The sequence below is a fragment of the Psittacula echo genome (assembly GCF_963264785.1).
Source record: "Psittacula echo genome assembly, chromosome: 6".
NCBI classification, from domain to species: domain Eukaryota; kingdom Metazoa; phylum Chordata; class Aves; order Psittaciformes; family Psittacidae; genus Psittacula; species Psittacula echo.
Window position 1 is genome coordinate 18597137 of NC_137743.1, and position 21028 is coordinate 18618164.

General features: G+C 36.6%; 1 protein-coding gene across 1 annotated transcript in view; it reads right to left on the reverse strand.

Annotated features, from left to right (window-relative positions):
• Nucleotides 1-340: 340 nt before the first annotated feature.
• Nucleotides 341-21028, reverse strand: part of TBC1D12 (TBC1 domain family member 12) — a gene marked incomplete at its 5' end in the record, with an annotated part of 46310 nt that continues 25622 nt past the window's right edge. Inside the window, 11 exons of the mRNA XM_080621723.1 lie at nt 341-1865; nt 2120-2378; nt 4027-4136; nt 4442-4570; nt 6459-6530; nt 7288-7382; nt 10007-10087; nt 10720-10826; nt 11393-11510; nt 13101-13183; nt 14853-14968. Coding sequence (XP_080477849.1) covers nt 1797-1865; nt 2120-2378; nt 4027-4136; nt 4442-4570; nt 6459-6530; nt 7288-7382; nt 10007-10087; nt 10720-10826; nt 11393-11510; nt 13101-13183; nt 14853-14968 — 1239 coding nt within the window. The 3' untranslated portion in view covers nt 341-1796. The remainder of the gene's footprint in view (nt 1866-2119; nt 2379-4026; nt 4137-4441; nt 4571-6458; nt 6531-7287; nt 7383-10006; nt 10088-10719; nt 10827-11392; nt 11511-13100; nt 13184-14852; nt 14969-21028) is intronic.

The window sequence follows — 21028 nt, forward strand, 5'->3', positions numbered from 1 at the left end:
GCACTGCCCTTCACCTCAGCTCCTCAGGGAGGCAGGAAACCCGGGTAACACAAATGTGGTCACTTAAGAGCAGGAACCAGCTCCGCTTCCATCAGTAACGCTACCCTTGAGGCATTCTCCTGTCCTATGGAGCAGCAAGGTCACAGAGAAAGCAAAAAGAACCAGAGCGCACAGCTGCCTGTAAGTTTTATTTACACAGGAATTGTTACTAGTGGTCTTAGAGGAAGGTTTGATCCTTCTTATTTACAGTTATATACAGATTTATAGTTGAAAAGTAAGAAAACTGTACAAGATAACACAAAAATATAAGACAAATTAGATCCAATTAAAGTAGTGAATACGTAAGTTAAGAAAAATCTGACATTTACACTTTCAAATTGTAATGTTATGAGTAGCATATATGTACTTTTAAAACCAGATAGCAATGTAAGTTACACCACACTAAATCTTTACCCCAGTTATGTAGACTTTGCTTTTAAACACCAGACAACTGAAAGCCTCCTGCACTTAAAAATACATAACAGTAATTCTGATTTCCACATAATGGAATTGATTTCCACAGAGGGACCAATTACAAAAACCCACATGTAAGGAATTTATTTACATTAAATATTAGCAAAAATGGACCAAGAGAGTGCAAGTGCTCCTCACCTGCAGTGCTATCCATTTTAAATTTCCATCCCCTAAAAACACAAGTTGTACAGCATCTTCAACAGGAAATGTTTGAAAATATCCACCGTGACACATACAATATGACTTTGTCTCACAGTTAACAGATGTTAAAGAATTAGGTATCACTAAACCAGATGCTTTTTGGATTTCAGTATTGCACACTAATAAAAGATCATTTCAAAACCAATTCTGTGTCTGCATTATTCTTAAGTGTTAAAAGTGGCTGCTCCTTTGACAACACAAAGTCTGCAGATAGCTTCATCAGTTTCTAGTGTTCACCATTACATACAAGTATTTCTTGGTTGGAAATGGCTGAACAAAAGGAAACTTCTGGTGGCAAAACCCTTTCACAGAATACCCACTCCATTTTTAATAAGCTGCACAACCAATACACCAAAACAAATGCGTAACACCGCTCGCTTTGAAAGCTGTACACTCTGAAAGTAGCAGCCCTGATCTTACCACTGTTTCAAATTCAGATGATTTTTGCTCTAACAGGTTTGGGCACAATACTTCCACAGTTCCTGAGTTAATTACATTTGCCCAGACTGAAGAACGAAGCTGCAACTTAAAAAAAACCAAGAAAGACAATACCCCTTCCCAAATCTTAACCATCTCGCACATAAACATACCAAACAACCTTATTTGGTCCTCAATACTTTCAAATTGTTAATTTTGGAGGTAATATTTGTACCAAAGCATTTGGTTTGGATAGCAGTTTTGGGGCCTTACGATTTAGCATTTCCTTCATCCCCCCAAAAAGTGCCTTTGTGGTATTTGTAAAAAAACTTATGCCTCAAAATTTCTTTTTAAAGTACCAACAGAAGTTATTACAAATGTTTATTGCATTGAGCTGATTCTTTTAAAGTATTAGATATGAACTCTCCCACTTCTCAGTTTCACAGGTTTTAGTATTCTGTGTGAAAACAAATCTTCCCATGACAAAAGCTAATACTGGCAAAAGGGTGAAGATTTCATCAGTTTGTTACTCCACTGAGAGCTGTGTCATTTTTCCATCTAATTTTCACATTTTCTATAGTGCTTTTCCACTTAGAAATCATGTGAAAACTCCTTTGTCATCAAGTGGTTTTCGTCATTTTCAATTGATCTCAGCATTATGATGATTAGCTTTTCAGTGCTGGGCTATGATTCTTATCTCCTTCTTTGTGGTCCTTCATCAGTGAGGCAAACACCTGGAAAAGTAAATTATTTAATGAATATAAAAAAAAAACAGTTTTATAAAGTCAGTCTTATAAAAAAAAGATCAATATTAACCACCACAATATTAGCATGGAGATTAACTTCTAGAATTAAATACTAGAAAGGAAACACCTATTGCTCAGAAGTCAGACATGCAGCATAAAAAGCCATTAAGAGAAGGTCCCCATATACTCATGTGCTGACATGTCTGTTTTGACATATATGTAAACATATCCAAGAAACTCACCTGTGCCCATTTTTTGTTACTATTCTGCATCTGAATAGCTGCAATACAAGTAAAAAGCTTTTCTGATGTAATGTCTTCTGGAAGCTTTGTCAAAAACTGTGCTATATGAATAAAGTCCATCTGTAGGAGAATATCTTCATATAACCGAAGGATTCCTAATCCTGTCCTAAACAAAAATTCTTCTCCATCTCTACAGAAAACATCCCAGACACGACAGGCCAGATCAAGTGGTAATGACTTGCTGTAGAGTGTAAAAATCCTACAATTGAGGACAAAAACCAAAAAGAAAGGTACAGTTACAACTTTAACCTATTTCAGAAATATGAAAACACAACCTCCTTTAAATCTCAGTTACATTAGCTGAGAGTGAGCAGATAAGTTACTTCACATGTTCTTATTTTCTCCATATGTTAAAGATCCATAAGTCTCCAGTTTTTGAAGTCAGAACTGCTATTCTGAAACCCATCTCTTTTTATGCTACAAGAAATCATCCATTTGAAAGGATTCCTTTAGGAAGCTCTACCTAGAGAAGTTACAACCATCTTTACACTCAAGCAGAGTATAATATACAAATAAGAACTTAAGCGCAAAGCTTGTAACTGTGTAACTTAACCCTTCCCATTACTTAGGCCATAGAGTTTAACAGCTCTGTTCATAATTTGATTTCTAAATTAAATCTACAAGCCACATATCATCTCAATAGAAGGCTACATTCCACTAATATACTACTGAGATTTCAAGAACTACATTTCCACAATGCATTTTGAATTTCTATTCACATTAAAAATCACCAAAATCTAAAGACAGTCACTGTTCTATTCATACTGGGAAGAGTCCAAAATTGCATTTCTTACTGTGAAGTTTATTTTTAAATAGCATTCATTACACATGGGCAGATAGTTCAGTCTGCTGTATGTACTGTACTGTAGAAGCCCTCCCATAACCCCACTGTGGTTCTGTTTCTCCCTTATTCCTATTGCGAAATGCTTCAGGAACCTTGGAGCACTCCTTACCACAGACTTTCTCACAGGTAACTGGAAGCTGAATATTGTAACACTCTGTACAGCAGCACTATTTCTGCAACATATATATCTCTCTCCATCTACTTAACCTCTCAGGACTTCAGCATATTCTTGACACAAGGCTGCTACTGTATAACCTGCTCCTGCTGAGACTTACTCCCGCTGCATCTTATAGCTGAATTTCAGACAACATGACTGTTTTATATTAATTTAACCCAATTCAACTTAATGTATTATAAACTTTTACCCCATATAATAAACCTATTTAAAGCACATACTTATCACAGTTATGAATATACATTCCATATCTAGCAGCACTACAAACACTTCATGTGCTTGCATTACTACCTTCTGTTACAAGCACATAATGTAGTTTGATACTTTCTGCTTTAGAGCGTTCATTACTTCAAAATGTTCGCTGTATTTCCAATTTTATTTCTTCCCAAACCAGATCATAAGCTTCACCCTCCTGCTTTTAAAGTCTATACTCATATATTCATACATTTTTCTGTAGTTGATTATGCTCATTTCATCAAGTCACAAGCCAACTACCGTGTAGTAGCATCCTCTCCCCTATTTACATAACACATAGCTGACTTACATGCAGCAACAAGAAAATGAGACACACAGGACTCCTGCGTGTCTCATTTTCTATCTGAATAGATGTCACTCCTAATCCCAGTTCATAAAGTTTGAATCCTGCCAGAGGATATGTGGTTTCACAAAACAGTTCACCACAATTTCACAAGACCTAGAAAGCTAAGGTACGTAAGCATCTACTAAATGCTTTTTGTATGGTGTGTTTCCGTTCCCGAAAAACCTATAGCAAAATGGAAGGTGTTCCAACAGTTCTAAGGGTTGGTTTGCTATGTTTTCTGCACTCACCAGTCTATCAAATATATGTCTGGAGTAAGACTGTATGACTTGAAATGAAGAAACAATTTGGGAAGGTTTTCTTCAAAGAATACTTCAAAGGCTGCAAAGTATTTCAGCATCTGTAGAAATAGTAAAGTATCTCATACGCAGTCATCAAAAGAATGTTTAGAGTAACATAAACCCCACCAAGATTTGAGGATGTCGACATATCCTAAGAAGTCACAATGTGCTAAGTACAACAATTAAGTGTTTCTAGAGGAAAAGTCAAAACAGTAGGATGTGTTCTATGGATTAGTATCTGGGGTGTTCTCAATTTTGTAACCACAGGTTAAAGTTCTCCATTATTATATAGAACAAAAGGAAGTCATCAATACTTCAAGTCAAAAGCATGTTATGGGGTTCAAAACCAGAAAACTGTGCATACCATGCTGTGATCCACACGGAAAAAGGCCAGCTGGCATGGCTTGTTTAGAAGGTTAGCAAAGGCAATGAAAGCATCTGCCTCTTCCAGATTGAGAATGAGCACAGCAGCAATGAAGGACATCCCTTGTACCTTCAAGTGGGAAAAGCATTGGGCAAATATAGGTGAGTAGGTTCAGCACACCTTATATATCTTTAGAAATGCAAATATTTACAGTCTGCATACATCAAATACGATTGCATAACATTTCCAGATGAACAGAAAAAACATGGATAAATAATTCTGTGCATGCAGTCAATCTGATTTCAGCAAGAAAGTGTTTCTTCAGATGCAGGTTTTCGGTGCCTCATGGAAGTTCCAGAAGGTCACATGTTCACAAGTCCTCGGGACTTGGAATGCAAGAAAGTTAAAACCACACAGGCTGGATGCAGGGCTCATGAGACAGAACTTGGCCTTAAGTTCATTGTTAAGCTAAGGGAAAAGCAGACATGAAGAAAAACCTCACATATGGGACAGTTTAGGCCCAGACAGATATGTTGGAATTGAGACAAAATTCTGTTTCAGAACAGTCAATACATATCTCTCCACTTGCCAAACAGTATTCATTCACATACATAAAATTACTTTAAGGGGTTAGCTACAATGCAAGTTTACATTTTTCCATGATTACTGTCTCAAAAAATACTTCAGCCTGCAATAAAAGTGAAAAACATTTATTCTTGTAGTTGTCAACTGATGATCTGAATTCTCATAATACTAAAAATAATTTTACCAATTTCAACTGCAATGATTACTATTCTGACTTTTCTAGGCATTTATGCTGCCTACTCCTCATTTAAAAAAAATGCACTCATTTAAACCAACTAGGGAAAAGAGTATTGATATGCATCAGAAAAAGTCCAGCAGCTTTCCATTTTTGTGGGATAGATTACATTAAATTTACTGCCGTATTAACATTTAAAAAAAAAAAAATCCATTATCAAAAATATCCAGGCTAGCTGTGTTCCTAATTACAAAAAGATAAGACCTATCCATGAAAAATTACTTATTTGGCTTTTAAAACTCCACCCTTGGCCCAAGCAGTCTCAGAACCTGCAGAGTTTGTAATCTCACTTAAAGAGTATGGGAGGGTCTCCAAAAATGAGGTCACACATGACAGAATTCAGAGCTAAAAACATTTGAACATGAAAAACCAACCAGATATTGATGCAGAGTCCCAAGCATGTCTGATTTAGACAGGAAAACACACCCTGTGCTAATTAATGGTTTTTTTGTATGTGTCAGACTTAAAACTCAAGTTCTTTTTCAGTCCAGATGTGATTAGAGCTTGTGAAAGGTGTCCCTACCTACCCCCACAAACAAAAAAAGAAAAAGAATTTAAAAAAGCATCTGTTATTTCACTGCTTCTGTAAGCTGACAACATTCAGAAAGATGCCTGGTTTAGTTGGTTTGGTTGCAGGCTTTTTGGCAGGTTTTTATGGGTTGGGTTTTTTGGGGGGGTGGGGTTTGGTTGATTTTGGGGTTGTTTTTTTTGCTACAAACAACCTGATCTTCATTCAACTCAGATTGAGCAATTAGTTTTTGACAAGACATCAATAAGGAGTTCCTGTGTTTAGGATGTGCAGTAGTGAAGATGATAGTATCACTATGGAAATCACAGCAGTGGGAGCAACAGTAGGACAAACAGATTAAGTGGTCACTTGAAGTCCACTTGCATTTGTTTGTGGATGGGTTTGTTTGTTTGTTTCCTGTGGACACTCTGCATCTGTCAGAACTGTAATGCCTTGTGAACACATTCATTCAAAGTTTTCCATGCAAACTCATCCTTAACATTCAGTACATTTTCAGCTATTTTATTACCATCATTGTAACTGCTATGAAATTAAGTCAGTGCCAAAGTTGATTTTTTTTTAAGTGCTAATAGCATAAAGTTTAGATAACCTACTTATTTATCATACTCTACCACATGACTTCTTAAGCTTATTTGCCATGTTATAAACATTTTACAGCAAATACTTACATATCCCACATCTGGTCTGTAACATGTATATGCTCCTAAAACACTATGCAGGAGATCATGATAAGGACCACCCTGATATAAGCGGAGGGAGGAAGAGGGGAAAAAAAAAAATTGTTTAAAAGATTTTTCAAAATCACTTTATTAATATAGGAAGATAGCAAGCCAGTGTGAAGTTTTTCAAGATGCAATTGAGCCAGCGCTTTGCTCACATCTAGGCTAATATCAGTTTTTACTCTAATCATTACCATGTATGTTTTTGAGATGTTAAAGTAACAGACCAATAATCCAACGAAATAATTCAGTGGAAATCAGTACCCAATGAAAAATGAGGATATCTGATATGCATCCAGGGTTGTTTTTTCCTTTACAGAGACAGTGGATGTTTTAATACTTAGTAATACAAGTTACTGTATTACAACAGGGCATGCTATTTTATATACATGTGTGTGCATATATTGGATCTATATAAAAATCATAAAGCCTGAAAGTGTGTACTAAAATGCATCAAGATTGCCATAGAAGCAGTGAGAATATTCTCATTTTTGCATGTAATTTCATAGGCATTAATAGGAATCACATGCAATTTTTTCCAGGAGAGAAAGACTCATAGACCATCATTAAGTGTCCCTACTTTATTCTCATTAAAATAGAAACTAAAAGCAAACAACAGAACTCATAACATGTTGTATGTATAAGAATTTATCTTACTTTTGTTATTTTATACAAACAGCTTCTAGAAACTATTCCATATTTACCCAGCTAGGCTTCTTTTCTTGTTTAACTATTCGGATGTTTAAAGTTGTTGTAACTAAAGTTACAGAAATCTTACCTTCTGGAAAATATACAGGGATGGAAATGTGCGTGATATATCCAACTTAATCAGCTCCAGACTGGCCTCACGGTCAGCAACAGATGCACCTACATCTGCAAGCAAAACCAACATTTATTAAAACTGATAGATAAATTCTACAGACTTCAGAATAAAACTGCCATAGGCACATAAAGATTTTTAGCATGTAAGGGAAAAAAGTTACCTAGTTCCAATTCTTGGAGTACACTTCTACAGTGCTATACTTCAAGATCTAAAACTGTCTACTGATACTTCATATATGCCATTAACTCCAACAAGTGAGGGAAACTATCAGTAATTATTACCTGTCTACTCACTCTGTTTCAAGTCATACACCTCTGCACCTTTCAGACTTAAAACCAGCAGGTTACCTTTTACTTCTGTATAACACTCTATCCAGCCCTGCATTCACTGGAATTTGAACTTTGCCCAGACTAGTCCTCAAAACCATCTTTTCTTTCTTTCTACTGTGACTTCAGTTACTGAGTCTGTTCAAGACCACAGTGTGAGAGCACTGCCCTTGATCTAAACACCATACAGTGAGATCTCACTTTTCAAATTTTAATTCCTGATCAGTTCATTTGGTGGTTCATTTCAGCCAGGAGTACTGAAATATGCTATGTACAGTACACTAGAGGGGAAAAAAAGATGAATTACATCATTATCACAAGAAGCCAGCACTTCCTCACCTGCAAAGTCAAGCAAATTGCTTCCAAAGTCATGCATTTCTCATATCCCATTTAGACTGAAAGTAACTACAGATTATAAATACAGAGAAACTTCACTGAAGTTTCCAGAAGTGACCACACATTTATGATCTGCAGTTTTGCGTCCCCATTCTTCAAATGGTAGGAAAGAAGGCAGCATTCACTCAAGAACCTCCAGAAGAAATTCAGCTGGCCCTTGAGTTCTCTCTCTTCTATTCTCTACATAGTGACATGATGCAAATACTAGCGATAGCAAGGAGAAAAATATATGTGGCACTTGCGGAAAAGGCTCTTTCAGAGGGCTTAAATCAGCCAAGAGCCCTCTGGAAAGCAGAAGATCACAGGATTTGATGAATTGGCTAAACAGAACCTGCTCTGCTGAAGCCTGTAAAGCAACATTTCCTTCCAGATGTCCTAAAACTACGATAGTTGCATTCAGGAGTGAGTGGGACTTTGAGACAAAGAAGGCAATTACTATTACAGTGAAAGAACATACACAATCTAAATAAAAAGTGCAAGAACTGCTGCTTAATCCTTCCTATCTTTTTCAAAAGGAATAGGCATTATATTGGATAATTTGGGAATATTTCATTTGGGGCAGTATCCATTTAGTGATTCCCAAAGAAGTTGATAGGCTATGATACGGAGCACAAGAAGCTCCGGATTTATACAAGAAATTAAGTTCTGAGAACTCCAAAAGAGTTAAAGATATTTGAACAGGAAAAACCCTCAGAACTACTCAAGTATGTTAAATGAGGCTAAAATAACTGATCATCCAAGACTTTGCTACTAAGGATTAGTAATAAGCACAGCATGTTGGCTTGCTTTTCAACCAGAAATGAAAATCCTATTATTAAGTTTTCCCTCATTACTAAATTTCCCAGAACATCTGACACAATAAAAACGGGCCCTTCCCCCTTTCATTCTCATCCAGAACCACTACCTTTCCAAAATAAACAAATTACAAAGCTTTCCCCACAGTCAGCCCACACCCACACAACAAAAGAACAAACAGCCACCCCACAAACCAAGGGGGATTGCAAACACGTTTTCCAAGCACAAGCACATTTTCAGTCATGTACACACAGAATTTCTTTATAAACAGTTCATCTCAAGACGAGCTTTAGATGAGTCCCAGGGCTAGGGTAAGGAAGACACACATAATTTACAGAGTAGCCAGTTAGTCAGGACTGGCTACGGCAAGTGCAAATAAAAAGTACTTCTTGCATTACAATGCCATTTTCTTTCCCCAAAAAAGACACCAACTCAAATAAAGTAACTTCATAGCAGCTGGTACTGACAGAATCACAGAAGACAGCATTTTAAAAAAAGTAACTGTTAACAGCAGAAGGAGTTAACATTTATAACAAAGATATATCATCACCAATGCTATTTTTAACAGAAAGAATACCCACAGGAGACAGCAATATGCCAGTGATAAAACTCCATTATAATGTAAGTATGCTAACTTCCCTACTTAATAGATCTGGAAGGAAAGGCCATCTGGGCCAAGGAAACCCAAGTGGGATACAAATGTGTAATTTCTTCATTCTTCACCACTCATTTCCACAAACAAAGAGGATAATTTTTTTCCTTTCCCCAAATTATGGAAGGGATACCAAACTAAGAGACATCTAAGCAGAACTAAGCAATAGCATTTACCATACTATAGTTACCCATTTCTTCTTTTTGTATTTCACCTAAAAATTTCATGAGAGCTTAGCTCTGGTATTTCAGGAATTCAGAAGAAAACACATTCATTTGAAAATTAACTAGCACATGCAATATTTTAATGCATCTTTTATTGATACAGTAAATACTGTTAAGCTCCTCACTCACTGACTTGTTATAAGAAAGCGAACATTTAAGTAGGGAATGACTGAGAGCACTTCCAGTAAGTGTTTCTAATGCTGCTATTGCAGCTGAACTTGTGAGACTTCCTGGGCTTGTAAAAGTGAATAGGAGGCTGTCTAGTATTCAGGAGAACTCACCTTCAATGTCATTCTCAGTGCTCGTCTCGCTGAAGCTCTTCCATCTTTCCTTAGCTCTTGACAAGAAGATTTCATAAAGTTCTGTGAGAAGGTAAAACAAAACCAAAGACAAAAAAGGAAGAGATAAGTAAGAAAAGCACCCATCCAACACAAAAGCACACGAAGTATTCTTGCCTTTGGTTTTGTTGCTTGGTTTCAGCTTAGCCACCAGGGGAAAGGGGAGATCTATTTAGATGGTTACCACTAACCACTGGAGTACCACTGTATAGAGTTTTATAGATGCACTGTGTTATGCTTTCTTCTGTGGTGATCACGCAATTACAAAGAGGGAAATTATGTCTTAATTCAGATTTTTATTTTTCTGAATAGGTTAGAACACTTCCAGTTCATCAAAATCATTAGTTATAAAATAAAGCAATTCCCTTTTCCACCTCTTAAGAAAGCAAAGCTATAAATTCTCCATTTTAGATATAAAATTAATTTTTTTGGAGGAGTACCACCTTAACTCTTTTAAAACAAAAATACTTCTGTAAGCAGGTTTTGATCCTTGTTTCCATCCTTGTTACCAGACTATGTCTAAACTGTAAAAAGACCTGTTCCTAAGGTTGCAAAATACAGTTCTTTAAAAAGCAAATATACCCTGATTTTTACTTTTTTTTACAAAAGTTTAACAAATGTAACTTTGCATTAGAATGTGATCTGTAAAGACATACCAGGAGTGATATTTAACTCGTTTCCCACAGCTAGACTCCAAACCTTCCCACGTACACGTGGGGGTAATCCCTGCCACCACAGCTCTCGAACCCTTCGGGTAGCACGCCTAAGACAGGGAAGCAGGGAAAGAAAAAACAAGTTAAAAGGCCACATATTGCACATCTTGTTTTCTAAAATCATTGGGCAACTTACAAGCAAAATACATACTATTTCCAAAATCAATATTCAAGGATCTCTGCTTATGCTAAAGCCTCATTAAAAGAAACCCCAGAACATTAAGCTCCCAGAAAGCACATTTCATGTTGTGCTGTAATGACCCCTCACTATACCATAGCAACAAAAACTGACTTCTTGACCAAACAGAAAGGAAAATAAGGTATGTGGGTCCTCTGTTTTCAGAACAGAAACAAGCCAGCCTTGCCTCATTTGCCTCAGACATTAGGAAGAAATTCTTCACTATGCAGGTAGTGAGGCACTGGCACAGGCTGCCCAAAGAAGCTGTGGCTGCCCCATCTCTGGAAGTGTTCAAGGCTGGGTTGGATGGGGCTTGGAGCAACCTAGTCTAGTGGAAGGTGTACTTGCCTGTGGCAGGGAGTTGGAATGAGATGGTCTCCAAGGTCCCTTCAAACCAAACCCATTCTATGATGATTTACATAACAGAACTTTACTTACATGCCTTCCCAGTTAGGTAGTATTTCATTGACCCAAATCACCATAGCACTAGCGATATTCTCTTCTTGCTTGAAACGCTCTCTCATTATTTTTTTCCTTTTATGTGCTTCTTTAATTTCTGTTAGGCATATTAATAATTCCACATTAGTGTATATAAATTATTAGGTAAATAATTTAGCTATTATCTAATTATTTAAATGTCTGAAAGATCAAAGGTAAATTACAGTTGCTGGTATTATTTCTGTTGATTGTAGGTGTGTTTCTCAGGAAAATTTAATTTAAGTTGTCTTTAATTTATTCAAATACACAGCCATTTAGACAATGAAAAATCTAGCTAGAAAACTCACAGCACTTTTCTGCTGTACACAGAATGACTAAAAAGCAAGCACATCAAGCTGTCTTTCCTGTAATGAATTTCACACCATATTCTGCCTAAACCTTACGTATTTCTTAGACTAAACAGCAAGAATTATGGATGAAATTATTACTCAAAAGTGTAATTCTACACCCATTTAGAAATTATTCAGATTTTACTGAAATTTCCATCTAGAAGGATTATGTATTTTCTTTTCTGGAAAGAGGACCTAAAGATCCAAGACAAAGCCACAATGCTGAACAAGAGGAAGAGTGTTCTGCCTTCTGTTAAAAAGAAGGATTTATAGATCCGCTTATTAAAATGGTTAAAAGGGGGACAGAGCAGTGTTATCTTAATGTCACTAAGAACCACTGTGAAATTGCAAGACATTTTCTGTTTATGCATGCCTTAGAAACATCAATGGCATAAACACACCATCCTTGGTAAACTGACATGGCTGATCAGCTTCATTAAGCTTTCACTGAAGTTTTGTGTGTGTAGCAATAGTTAATTTAAGGAATACTAGGGCACATATACTAAAATGCTACACATGGCTGACCCTCCAAAGATGCAGTTAGAGAACATGGACCACAAACCACAACTTACAAGATGCATACCACAAGAGAAGAGTGAAACAAATTGTCAAACGCTTTGGATTTCTTATTACATCTTTCAGAGTAAGCTGCCGCAGATCCATAGAGGATCAATCAGTTCAGAAGCTTGTAACTCTGACAACAGCACAAGTAAAACATTCAGCACAGATTCTTGAAATAGCTTATTCCCTGAATACTAGGCACAAGACTACAGAAGTCCTTCCAACAACTGCTCATAGACTGACACAGTACCAGATGCTACAGATCTGGTTTTTAAGTTAAACACATTTAATGGGACTAGGAAGGTTCACACAGCTACAGCTGGCAGTTAAAAAAAAAAGGTCCCAAGGAAGTTTTCATCTGTCTTCACACTGAAATCAACGTCAAATTCCTGAAAAGAACGCCAGATCTTTAAGCAGTCACTTTATTATAGGTTGGCTCTCATCTCAGTGGCAACTGTAACAACACAGCTTGGAAAAGAAAAAAAAAAAAAAAAAAAAAAAAAAAAAAAAGAGGTCCAAGTAACCAGAAAAGTTTCTAAAAAAAAAAAAAAATCATTAAGTTACTATGGTGGACTAAGAAAACAAACTGAAAATTGAGTTCTGATCTAAACTGTGTGCACCTGTGTACCAGACAAGAACCTGGATATTAAACAAGGTTGTTCTTTACTGTACCTACCAGCCTGAGAATAGAGCCAGAAATTGCTCTGGTTTTGCTGCACAGTTAAAAGAATTATACTGGTTATTGGCAGTTAACATACCTCGTTTTTTCGCCTCTGCCACCATCTCATCATACTCTTGTCGGTGACGTAAAGCCTCTTCCACAGATTTGGCAGGAAGATTTCTGAAAACAAGTTGTTCATTAATTCAACAGACACAAATGACATTCTGAACCATTTCAAAACAGGTTTTAATTTGGCCTCTCTCTGAGCCTTGGAGTTGTCACACTACAAGTGCTTCAGTGACAGCAGTAGAGAACTACTAGATGTTTACTGCTGCTGCTTATTAGTTCTCATACAGCTTCCCCCAAAGCAGGATTATTACATTTGTTGAAAATCTGGAGTGATGTCCAAATGAAGTTTGCAAGAAGTGACATATGGAAAATACTGATATTCCATAGTTATTTATTCCAAAGCATTTCTCGACATGCATACTTTAATCATTAAATGTAACTGTATAACAATACTCCATTTGTTCATATGAAATCTATGAAGACATTTTCAATAAAAGGTAAATGTTTTCATTCATTACAGATAGTCCTTTGAAATTCCCACAAAAGAAGATACCAACAGAAGAAAGGATAGATCCACATTTATGTCAGAGCTAAAGCTAACAAAGCTTGCTGCAGTGCTGCAAGTTCACCATCTTAAAATGTGTTTGTTTTTTGGCTGCACAGCAATCCCCTAATTGCCAAACACACACTTCCTTTTGACCAAGCAGTTATTCCAAAACAAATCAGAACATAATGTTTAGTCTCAGTCTCTTACCCAATCTCTAGCCTTCTAGCCTACTTTGGTTCAAAATGAACAGAAGACAGTTTTGTGATTTTAATATAAAAAACCAAACCACCCTAAAACAATCAAAAAACCCCCCAAAAAACAAACCCAGAAAAGATCCCTTTATTAGTATTTCCAGTGACAGCAAGAACAGAATATATCTTTAAGGATGAGATTGTGGCAACACATTAAACACTTGGGATGACATTTCAATTTAAAACAAGTGGAAGTGTCACTTGTAAAAACATACTTATGTTAGTTTGTGAATTGTGACATTTTGAAAGTACAGAAAAGCATCAGCAAAACAGTTACTGCATATCTCACTCTATCAAAAGAACAAATGCATTTCAAAAAAGTAATCATAGCAATGAGCTTATATACCACTAGAGAGAATTCTGAAGGAAACACTACACGTTCTATTTTCCATTTCCTAATTGGAACTAATTAGAGCAAACAATTAACAGTGCCATCACAAGCTTTCTCAAGGTGCAATTTGGAAGGTATTTTTTAGGTTTCAAAGGAAATTCTTCCCACTCCTGCTGTTACGTGCCTAATTCTTTTGCTTTTTTTTCCTTTATAAAAAACTCCTCTGCTAAGCCAAGCTCAGGTCTCCTGAAGTGAGAACTGCTACTGTTAAGTCTTCCTGACTGGCCTAGGAGATTAAGTTTCCAGAATGGGGAAAAGAGAAGGGAGTGCACACTGAAATGGCAGTGAAGAAATACATCAAAACTCTTCAGGAATTTTCCTGATTAAGGATGCCTACTACTCTGCCACAGGCAGCCATGATATACAGCAGGCAACAGACTGGTGGCCCCAGACTCTATTCTTAAGCCACAGCAAGAAAGAATTTCTCATGTAGGCTGTAATGTACTTAAAGGTTCTTCTGAAGGCATTAGGCTATTAGCTGAGATGAACTAATCCAGTGATACTTTCATGGAAGACTGGTGAAGTTTAGCTCATCAAAAGTACATCTAATGAATTCAATCATCATCAGATCCACAGCAGGATCATACTCACGCTGGTCGATCCTCCAGAATCAAAGCAGTAGTTGAAAGTGGCTCAAATTCAATATTTTTACGTCTTGCTGATGGGGGTGGAGGTTTATACATTCTTCCTGTCCGTGCTTCATATTCCTAAACAATATTATTGATAATAATTACATATCAACTTTCAGCCACACTTCTAATTAGTAAGCGTATTACCTAACACTTATTTAATAATGTTAAAATATTAAATAATTTAAGACACAAGGAGCTAACATTACAAGTTGAAACTGCTTATAGTAAAATAGTGTAGCTTTGCAGGACTGCTAAGATGAATGAGAAAGCACTTTCTTATACCAACTTAATCTTTGATCTATTCCAGTTCAATATGACTACTGAGCATTCGAGGATCACTTAATTATAAAATTTCCATAATCTTGCCAAACTAGCTAGTGCACAAGTCTATTGAAGCAATACATGAAGCTGATAACAAAAAAGCAAGCCACAAAACACCAAAACACCCAAAATCAAAACAAACAACCCACACCAAAACACAAAAACCCCCAACAAAAACCCCACACCACCACTACAAACCACTAACCAAGAATGTATGTCTCTTCCCATTTCTTTCATTGTGATTCTAGCCACCCTTAAGATCTGGTAACTCTCAGGTTTCTGAAGCCTTTAGGAAGACCATCAAACCTACACTATCTAAAACTATCTCCACTATAGTCAGTGAAAATATAACACTATTTCTCATTACAAGTCTTTTTCATATTATTTCTTTCTCAGAGGTTAACACATGCAATCTACTTAGAAAGAAATATTTAACAGCCCTTAATACACATTCTAAAGACAAAAGAATCCCGTTCCTTTTTCCACAGAAGCAACTCAACAAAACAGAAATATGAGACAGTCTTTAGGAAAGAAGCTAGACAGAGCCAGATGAAAATGTCAAATCTCATGTTCCTTTTTTTTTTTTTTTTTTTAGCATCTATAAATAAAAATTTCCTGCCAAGTTACTTGGAAGCCCATTCTTACAAGCCAGCAAATCTTAAAAGGTTATTTGTGAGAAGATTTCCAACTTATCCCTAAATCAAATTAGCTCATGGGTTCATACTCTCCTTAGGCATGAAGGCTAAATAACAGTTTCTCTGCAAGTCTACTAAGAGCTGAGAAATCTTCTTTTTAAGACAACAAAATTAAGGTACTTTACTAATGTACTTTCACAGATCACATAGCTGTATACTTAAGCACAGCCAAGTGAGCTCTAACTTGCATAAGTGTTTTCTTATCTAAAGACAGTTTGTTCTACATCTGTTGCTTTAATAATTGTGCAAGTAAATTCAGCCTCAGATTAACCAAAATGTCTGATGTCTTAGTCACCAAAAATTTTAAAAGAAGAAAAAAAAAAACAGTTACTAATTAGGCCATGTATTTCCATGGATTTTTCTAATCATAAAAACAGTTTCCAAATGAACCTCACACCTAATAAACAGCTTCTTGTACACATTAGTTCTTCCAGGGAGAAACAGAGGACTTTGCACATTCAGTGATTGTTGACAGCATTATAGAAACAGAGCTGACAACTTTAAAGCTTTTACATAGATTAAAAGCCCATAAAGTTAAATGGGCACAAACATGACAATGCAGCGTCAGATTTCCGGAGAAGGTACAAAGTGTTTGCCCAGCACTAAGGTGGCTTAAAGCTTTTTGATCAACAGCCTCCTTACTCTATCCATTTTAATGATCTCTAGCAGAATTTCTGTTCTTCCACACTAGGCATAATACATTGAATGATCTGAAAAGTATAATCTCAATGGTGTCATGTTAATCACATCTCAAGAGGGTTATTACAGAATCATTGAGATTGGAAGTGACCTCTGGAGATCATCTAGTTCAGCCTCCCTGCTCAAAGCAAGGTCAGCTACAGCAAATTGCATAGGGCCTTGTTCAGCCAGTTTTTTTAATATAACCAAGGATGGAGACTCCACTCTGGTATTCCCAAGTAGTTTCCCATCCACACTCTAATCAAGCCCAGCCTGTTAGCTTCAGAGATCAGAGGAGATCAGATATGTTCACAGCAGTAAGGCCATATGCATTATATGCCACTAATACCTTTCAGACCCTGACGAGTTATTTGGACTTCTTGCCCCTTTCTGTTTTCTAGTATGTGGGAGAGAGAACAATAGTTCAACTGATGAGAAAAGGGGACTGCATTGCCACAAAACAAGCCAAAGAATGGGTCTGGAGTTCTCAGTACTTTCTGAAGTGGTTTCCAACCTCCTAACCCCAAAGTCTTCAGCTCTCTTTCCAGCTATCCACCCTTTTACCACTGTATCATACTCTGCCCCGCAACAGTGTACCAAAAATTTTATTTGGTACATCATTTTATTAGTGCCCTGGAAAGACAAACACAGATCTAAAGCAACCAGCCCACAACTTCAACTAGAGGAGAAGCTCTGTTGCTTTTCTGTCTTCAAAAACTGCAAATATGCACCTTGGAAAGAAAAGGAGCAAGCAACTGTTTGCTATTATCATTTATACATACATTCACATTAAAAACCTTATTCTTTGTAAACACAATGACTTATAAGTTACTAGCCAACTGTTTTAAATACAACTTTGCTCTAAATATTTCTATATCTTTGGCCAAAACCAGTGGTTATACAAATCCCCTAGAACATATTTTTCTCCTGAAGGGTAATTTCAAGACAACTACTGATTGGAAAATAGTATGCATTCAACATGATTTGGCACATTCAAACAAATATCTCAGAAAATTGGACATACAGGATTCGTAGAGTTCTGTTGTAATTAGTATATATCTTCTTAAATCTAAAATTTCATTCCACTTAAAACCAGAGACATTTTAGGCACTTCTGCCATGCTTTCTACCTCAGGATACCCCAGCACATTCTTAACTTAGGAATGTATCCTGTGATACTACCCTGGAGATCAACATCCAGGCTCCAGTAGAGTAGCAATGCCATCCCTCATATCCTTGCTTAGAAGTTCTGATTTACTTTCATATTTTCTAGTACTTCGTAACAGGAGACACAAAATCAAATTCATTTAGTGGTCAGAGATGAGGAAGCTCAAATAGTACCAACCTTTTTCACACTCCTACACACCTGATTCATATGCAAGCTAAATAATAAAAGCATTGCAAGATGGATATTAGGATGAAGCCACTCTCACCTTTTTATTACAAGTAACACATTTGAACGGTGCTAGTGCTTCTGGCTATTGTACATGCTAAGAACTGATATACTATTTCAAAACAACAGTGAAAGAAAGAGGTTGGGGCATGAGGAGAAGTGGAAATTAAAAATCTTCAGTGGGGATTTTCACGTAAGCAGAACTCATCACCCAACTGTGTTTCTGAAAGCAAGTAAACTTCATGAACAGCTGGGTTTTCCAAGAAAAGAACACACAGAGAGGGAAAACTGTTACTAGAGTCTAGGCAGAGACCAAAATAGCTTCAGGCTCAAACTGTCATAACATTCTCCAAGACTAAATACATTCCAAAGCATCAGAACTATCCAATGGAAGATGCTTCTTTCTCAAGGAGCCTGTGCTCTAGGAAACTTAGTTGAAGATTAGATCCCAGAACCATCAGACATTCATTGAACCCACTAATTTATGCAACTAAAATATCTTTTTTTTCCTGGAATATTTCATAGGACTAGATGTAGAGAATTCAATAAGCCTTAAACATACATTTGATACAGAACCTAAAATTCTTGGCATGGCATAAAAAGCTTGAGCTGATACAGAATTTAACTTCAAAAGATGTGAGCTAATACTCTTCCATAACAAGGTGAAATACAACTTCGAGTCAAATGTCTTGTCAAATGCTTAACATGCAGGGCATATGACAGAGGACAGAACAACTGACAGCTAAGATTCAAGACTGTGAAAAAAAAAAAAAATTATTGTGGAAGTGTCACATGTATGGTTTCTGTAGCTTAGGAAACATTAAAATATTGCAGCATATCTGGTACTTACTGAAAGTTGCAGAACATTTCACAAGCCCAAAGAAAAATAAATCTCACCTTTAATAGAAAGCAACCATAGTTATCGCCTTATTAAGTCTGGAACTGCATCCTCTCATCTACTGTCAATAATTAACCCGTTAACAGGCTAAAAGCGTGTTTTTCCTGAAAAACACTGTGACGATATATTTAAGAGCACTTCAATATGCAGAGGGACTTGTATTTCTGGTATTTATTTCTGCAGAAATACAGATAAGCCTATTAACCTACAGACAGGTAACAGGTAAATGAGGCTGGGAAAAAATCTTTTGCTTATAACCTGCCTTGGTGCTTGAGAAGATACACCAAACAATGTTGGTTTTAACTATATAAAACTAAAGTTTCTTGTCTTTTCCTTCCTCAGAACCACCATATAGGCCAGCTAGACCACTGACAGCTATTTTAGATATCTCTAAACAGTACTGGATTGCACTGTGGAACATATGTGTAATTGCCCATAGCTGCTTCTTCCAGCATCTTAGCAAACTACCTTACAGAAAGGAAAACCAGCTGCATTGCAGCATTCCAAAAGCATTAGATATGACCTTAAGTAGGGTATGCTCATGGGGATAAAGTACTTAACTAAGTGTGCACATGATGATTGTGTTTTAGAATACAAGCTTGCATCTACAATGCCTGAACTATAGAGCTTTAAAGGAATACATATTGACCATGAAATTTAATGTGCATCTTGCTGGGCTAAGTTCTGAGGATCTAACAACAAAAGATGAACTGGAAATGAGTGATAAAAGCCTTGGATTACAAGGATTGTGAAAGTTCTCACAGTCCTGAAAGTACCAGTTATACAGATTAAGCCCTACATATCCAATTATGTTTTAGGTATGCTAGAGAAGAAAGTAATAATGAAAGTTAATTCACATTGTCTACCTTAAGGATTGCCTGCAATGTAAAGTAAACGTCAAGGCATACTAATACTCCAATTAAACAAAACATGCACCCTGCATATGACAATTTCTTTCGACATGCTTTACTCCCCTAAAACCTGAAGCCTCATACTGAAACAGGATTTATTCAATCAGTCATTACTTCTTTTGAGCAAACAATGGGGATTGCCATATATTCCGCAAGTGGTTTCAAACCTCTCTCCCCTTCACACACATGTTCAACTGTGGAGCAGGTAAGCCTCTAAAAACATCTATATGATTACTTCCACAATGTTGTACAGTTAAGTAGAAATATCATCAGAAAGATTATTTCCCTTCATTTCAAGCAGGGTTGATCATCCACAAATGGAAGCATTAACAGAACGGCTTAGGAGAGCACCCATCTACATCATCCTAATAAAGCTAATACAAAATTTATGTAAGAAGTATTTCTACTAACATATAAGGATTCCCTCTTATGCCATTGCATGTGTCCCAGGTTAAATGTTAAAATTGCTGAGCTAGCACTGGCTACAAGGTAATTATAAAAAAAGAAGTGCTTATAGCAAGAGTAGATGTCACTGAAAAGCTCTGAGTCATAAACTAGACATTTTCCCAGAACTAAATGCCAGATGCTATCAGGACAGACAGAACAGTACATTCTTCTGCAACCTGCAGGTGACACAAGAAGAACCTATACTGAAAGAGGGAAAAATACTTATAATCACACAGTGCAAAAGAACAGCCAGACACTAAAGAGTTTTTCTAGGTCAACCTTCCAAAGTAATGCCATCCATCTTCAACTGTTTATTTTTCCCTTAACTGGATATTTAACAAATTGCATCAAGTTCTATCTTTTGTTCTTTACAAAGAACATGAAGCCACAGGCTTTGGGCACTATAAAGAAAAGCTGAGAGTGGCCAGACCATGTAACACGAACCATAGGTATCAAATATCAACTAGCAGTTACATTACTGCTCTATTTCACAAAGCCAAGTTAACGGATCCACAGAACTAAAAAGCCAACTTGTACCATTCCAGTTTAACATAAGAGTGTGCGATTACATTAAAAGTTTTCAACGTAACAGACATGCACTGGACTAATTTCAGAAGGATACCAGTCACAGCAAACTGAAGGCATAACATACAACAAATGTTTCAAAAGCTACACTTTTCTAGGTTTCCAGTTTCATATTAGAAATAGTGATTAAAAGCATCTGGACTTCTGATGTGCCACTGTGTGTTCTGTGTTAATAGCTTGTATGACTTTGTGACAGGGAAAAAAAAGA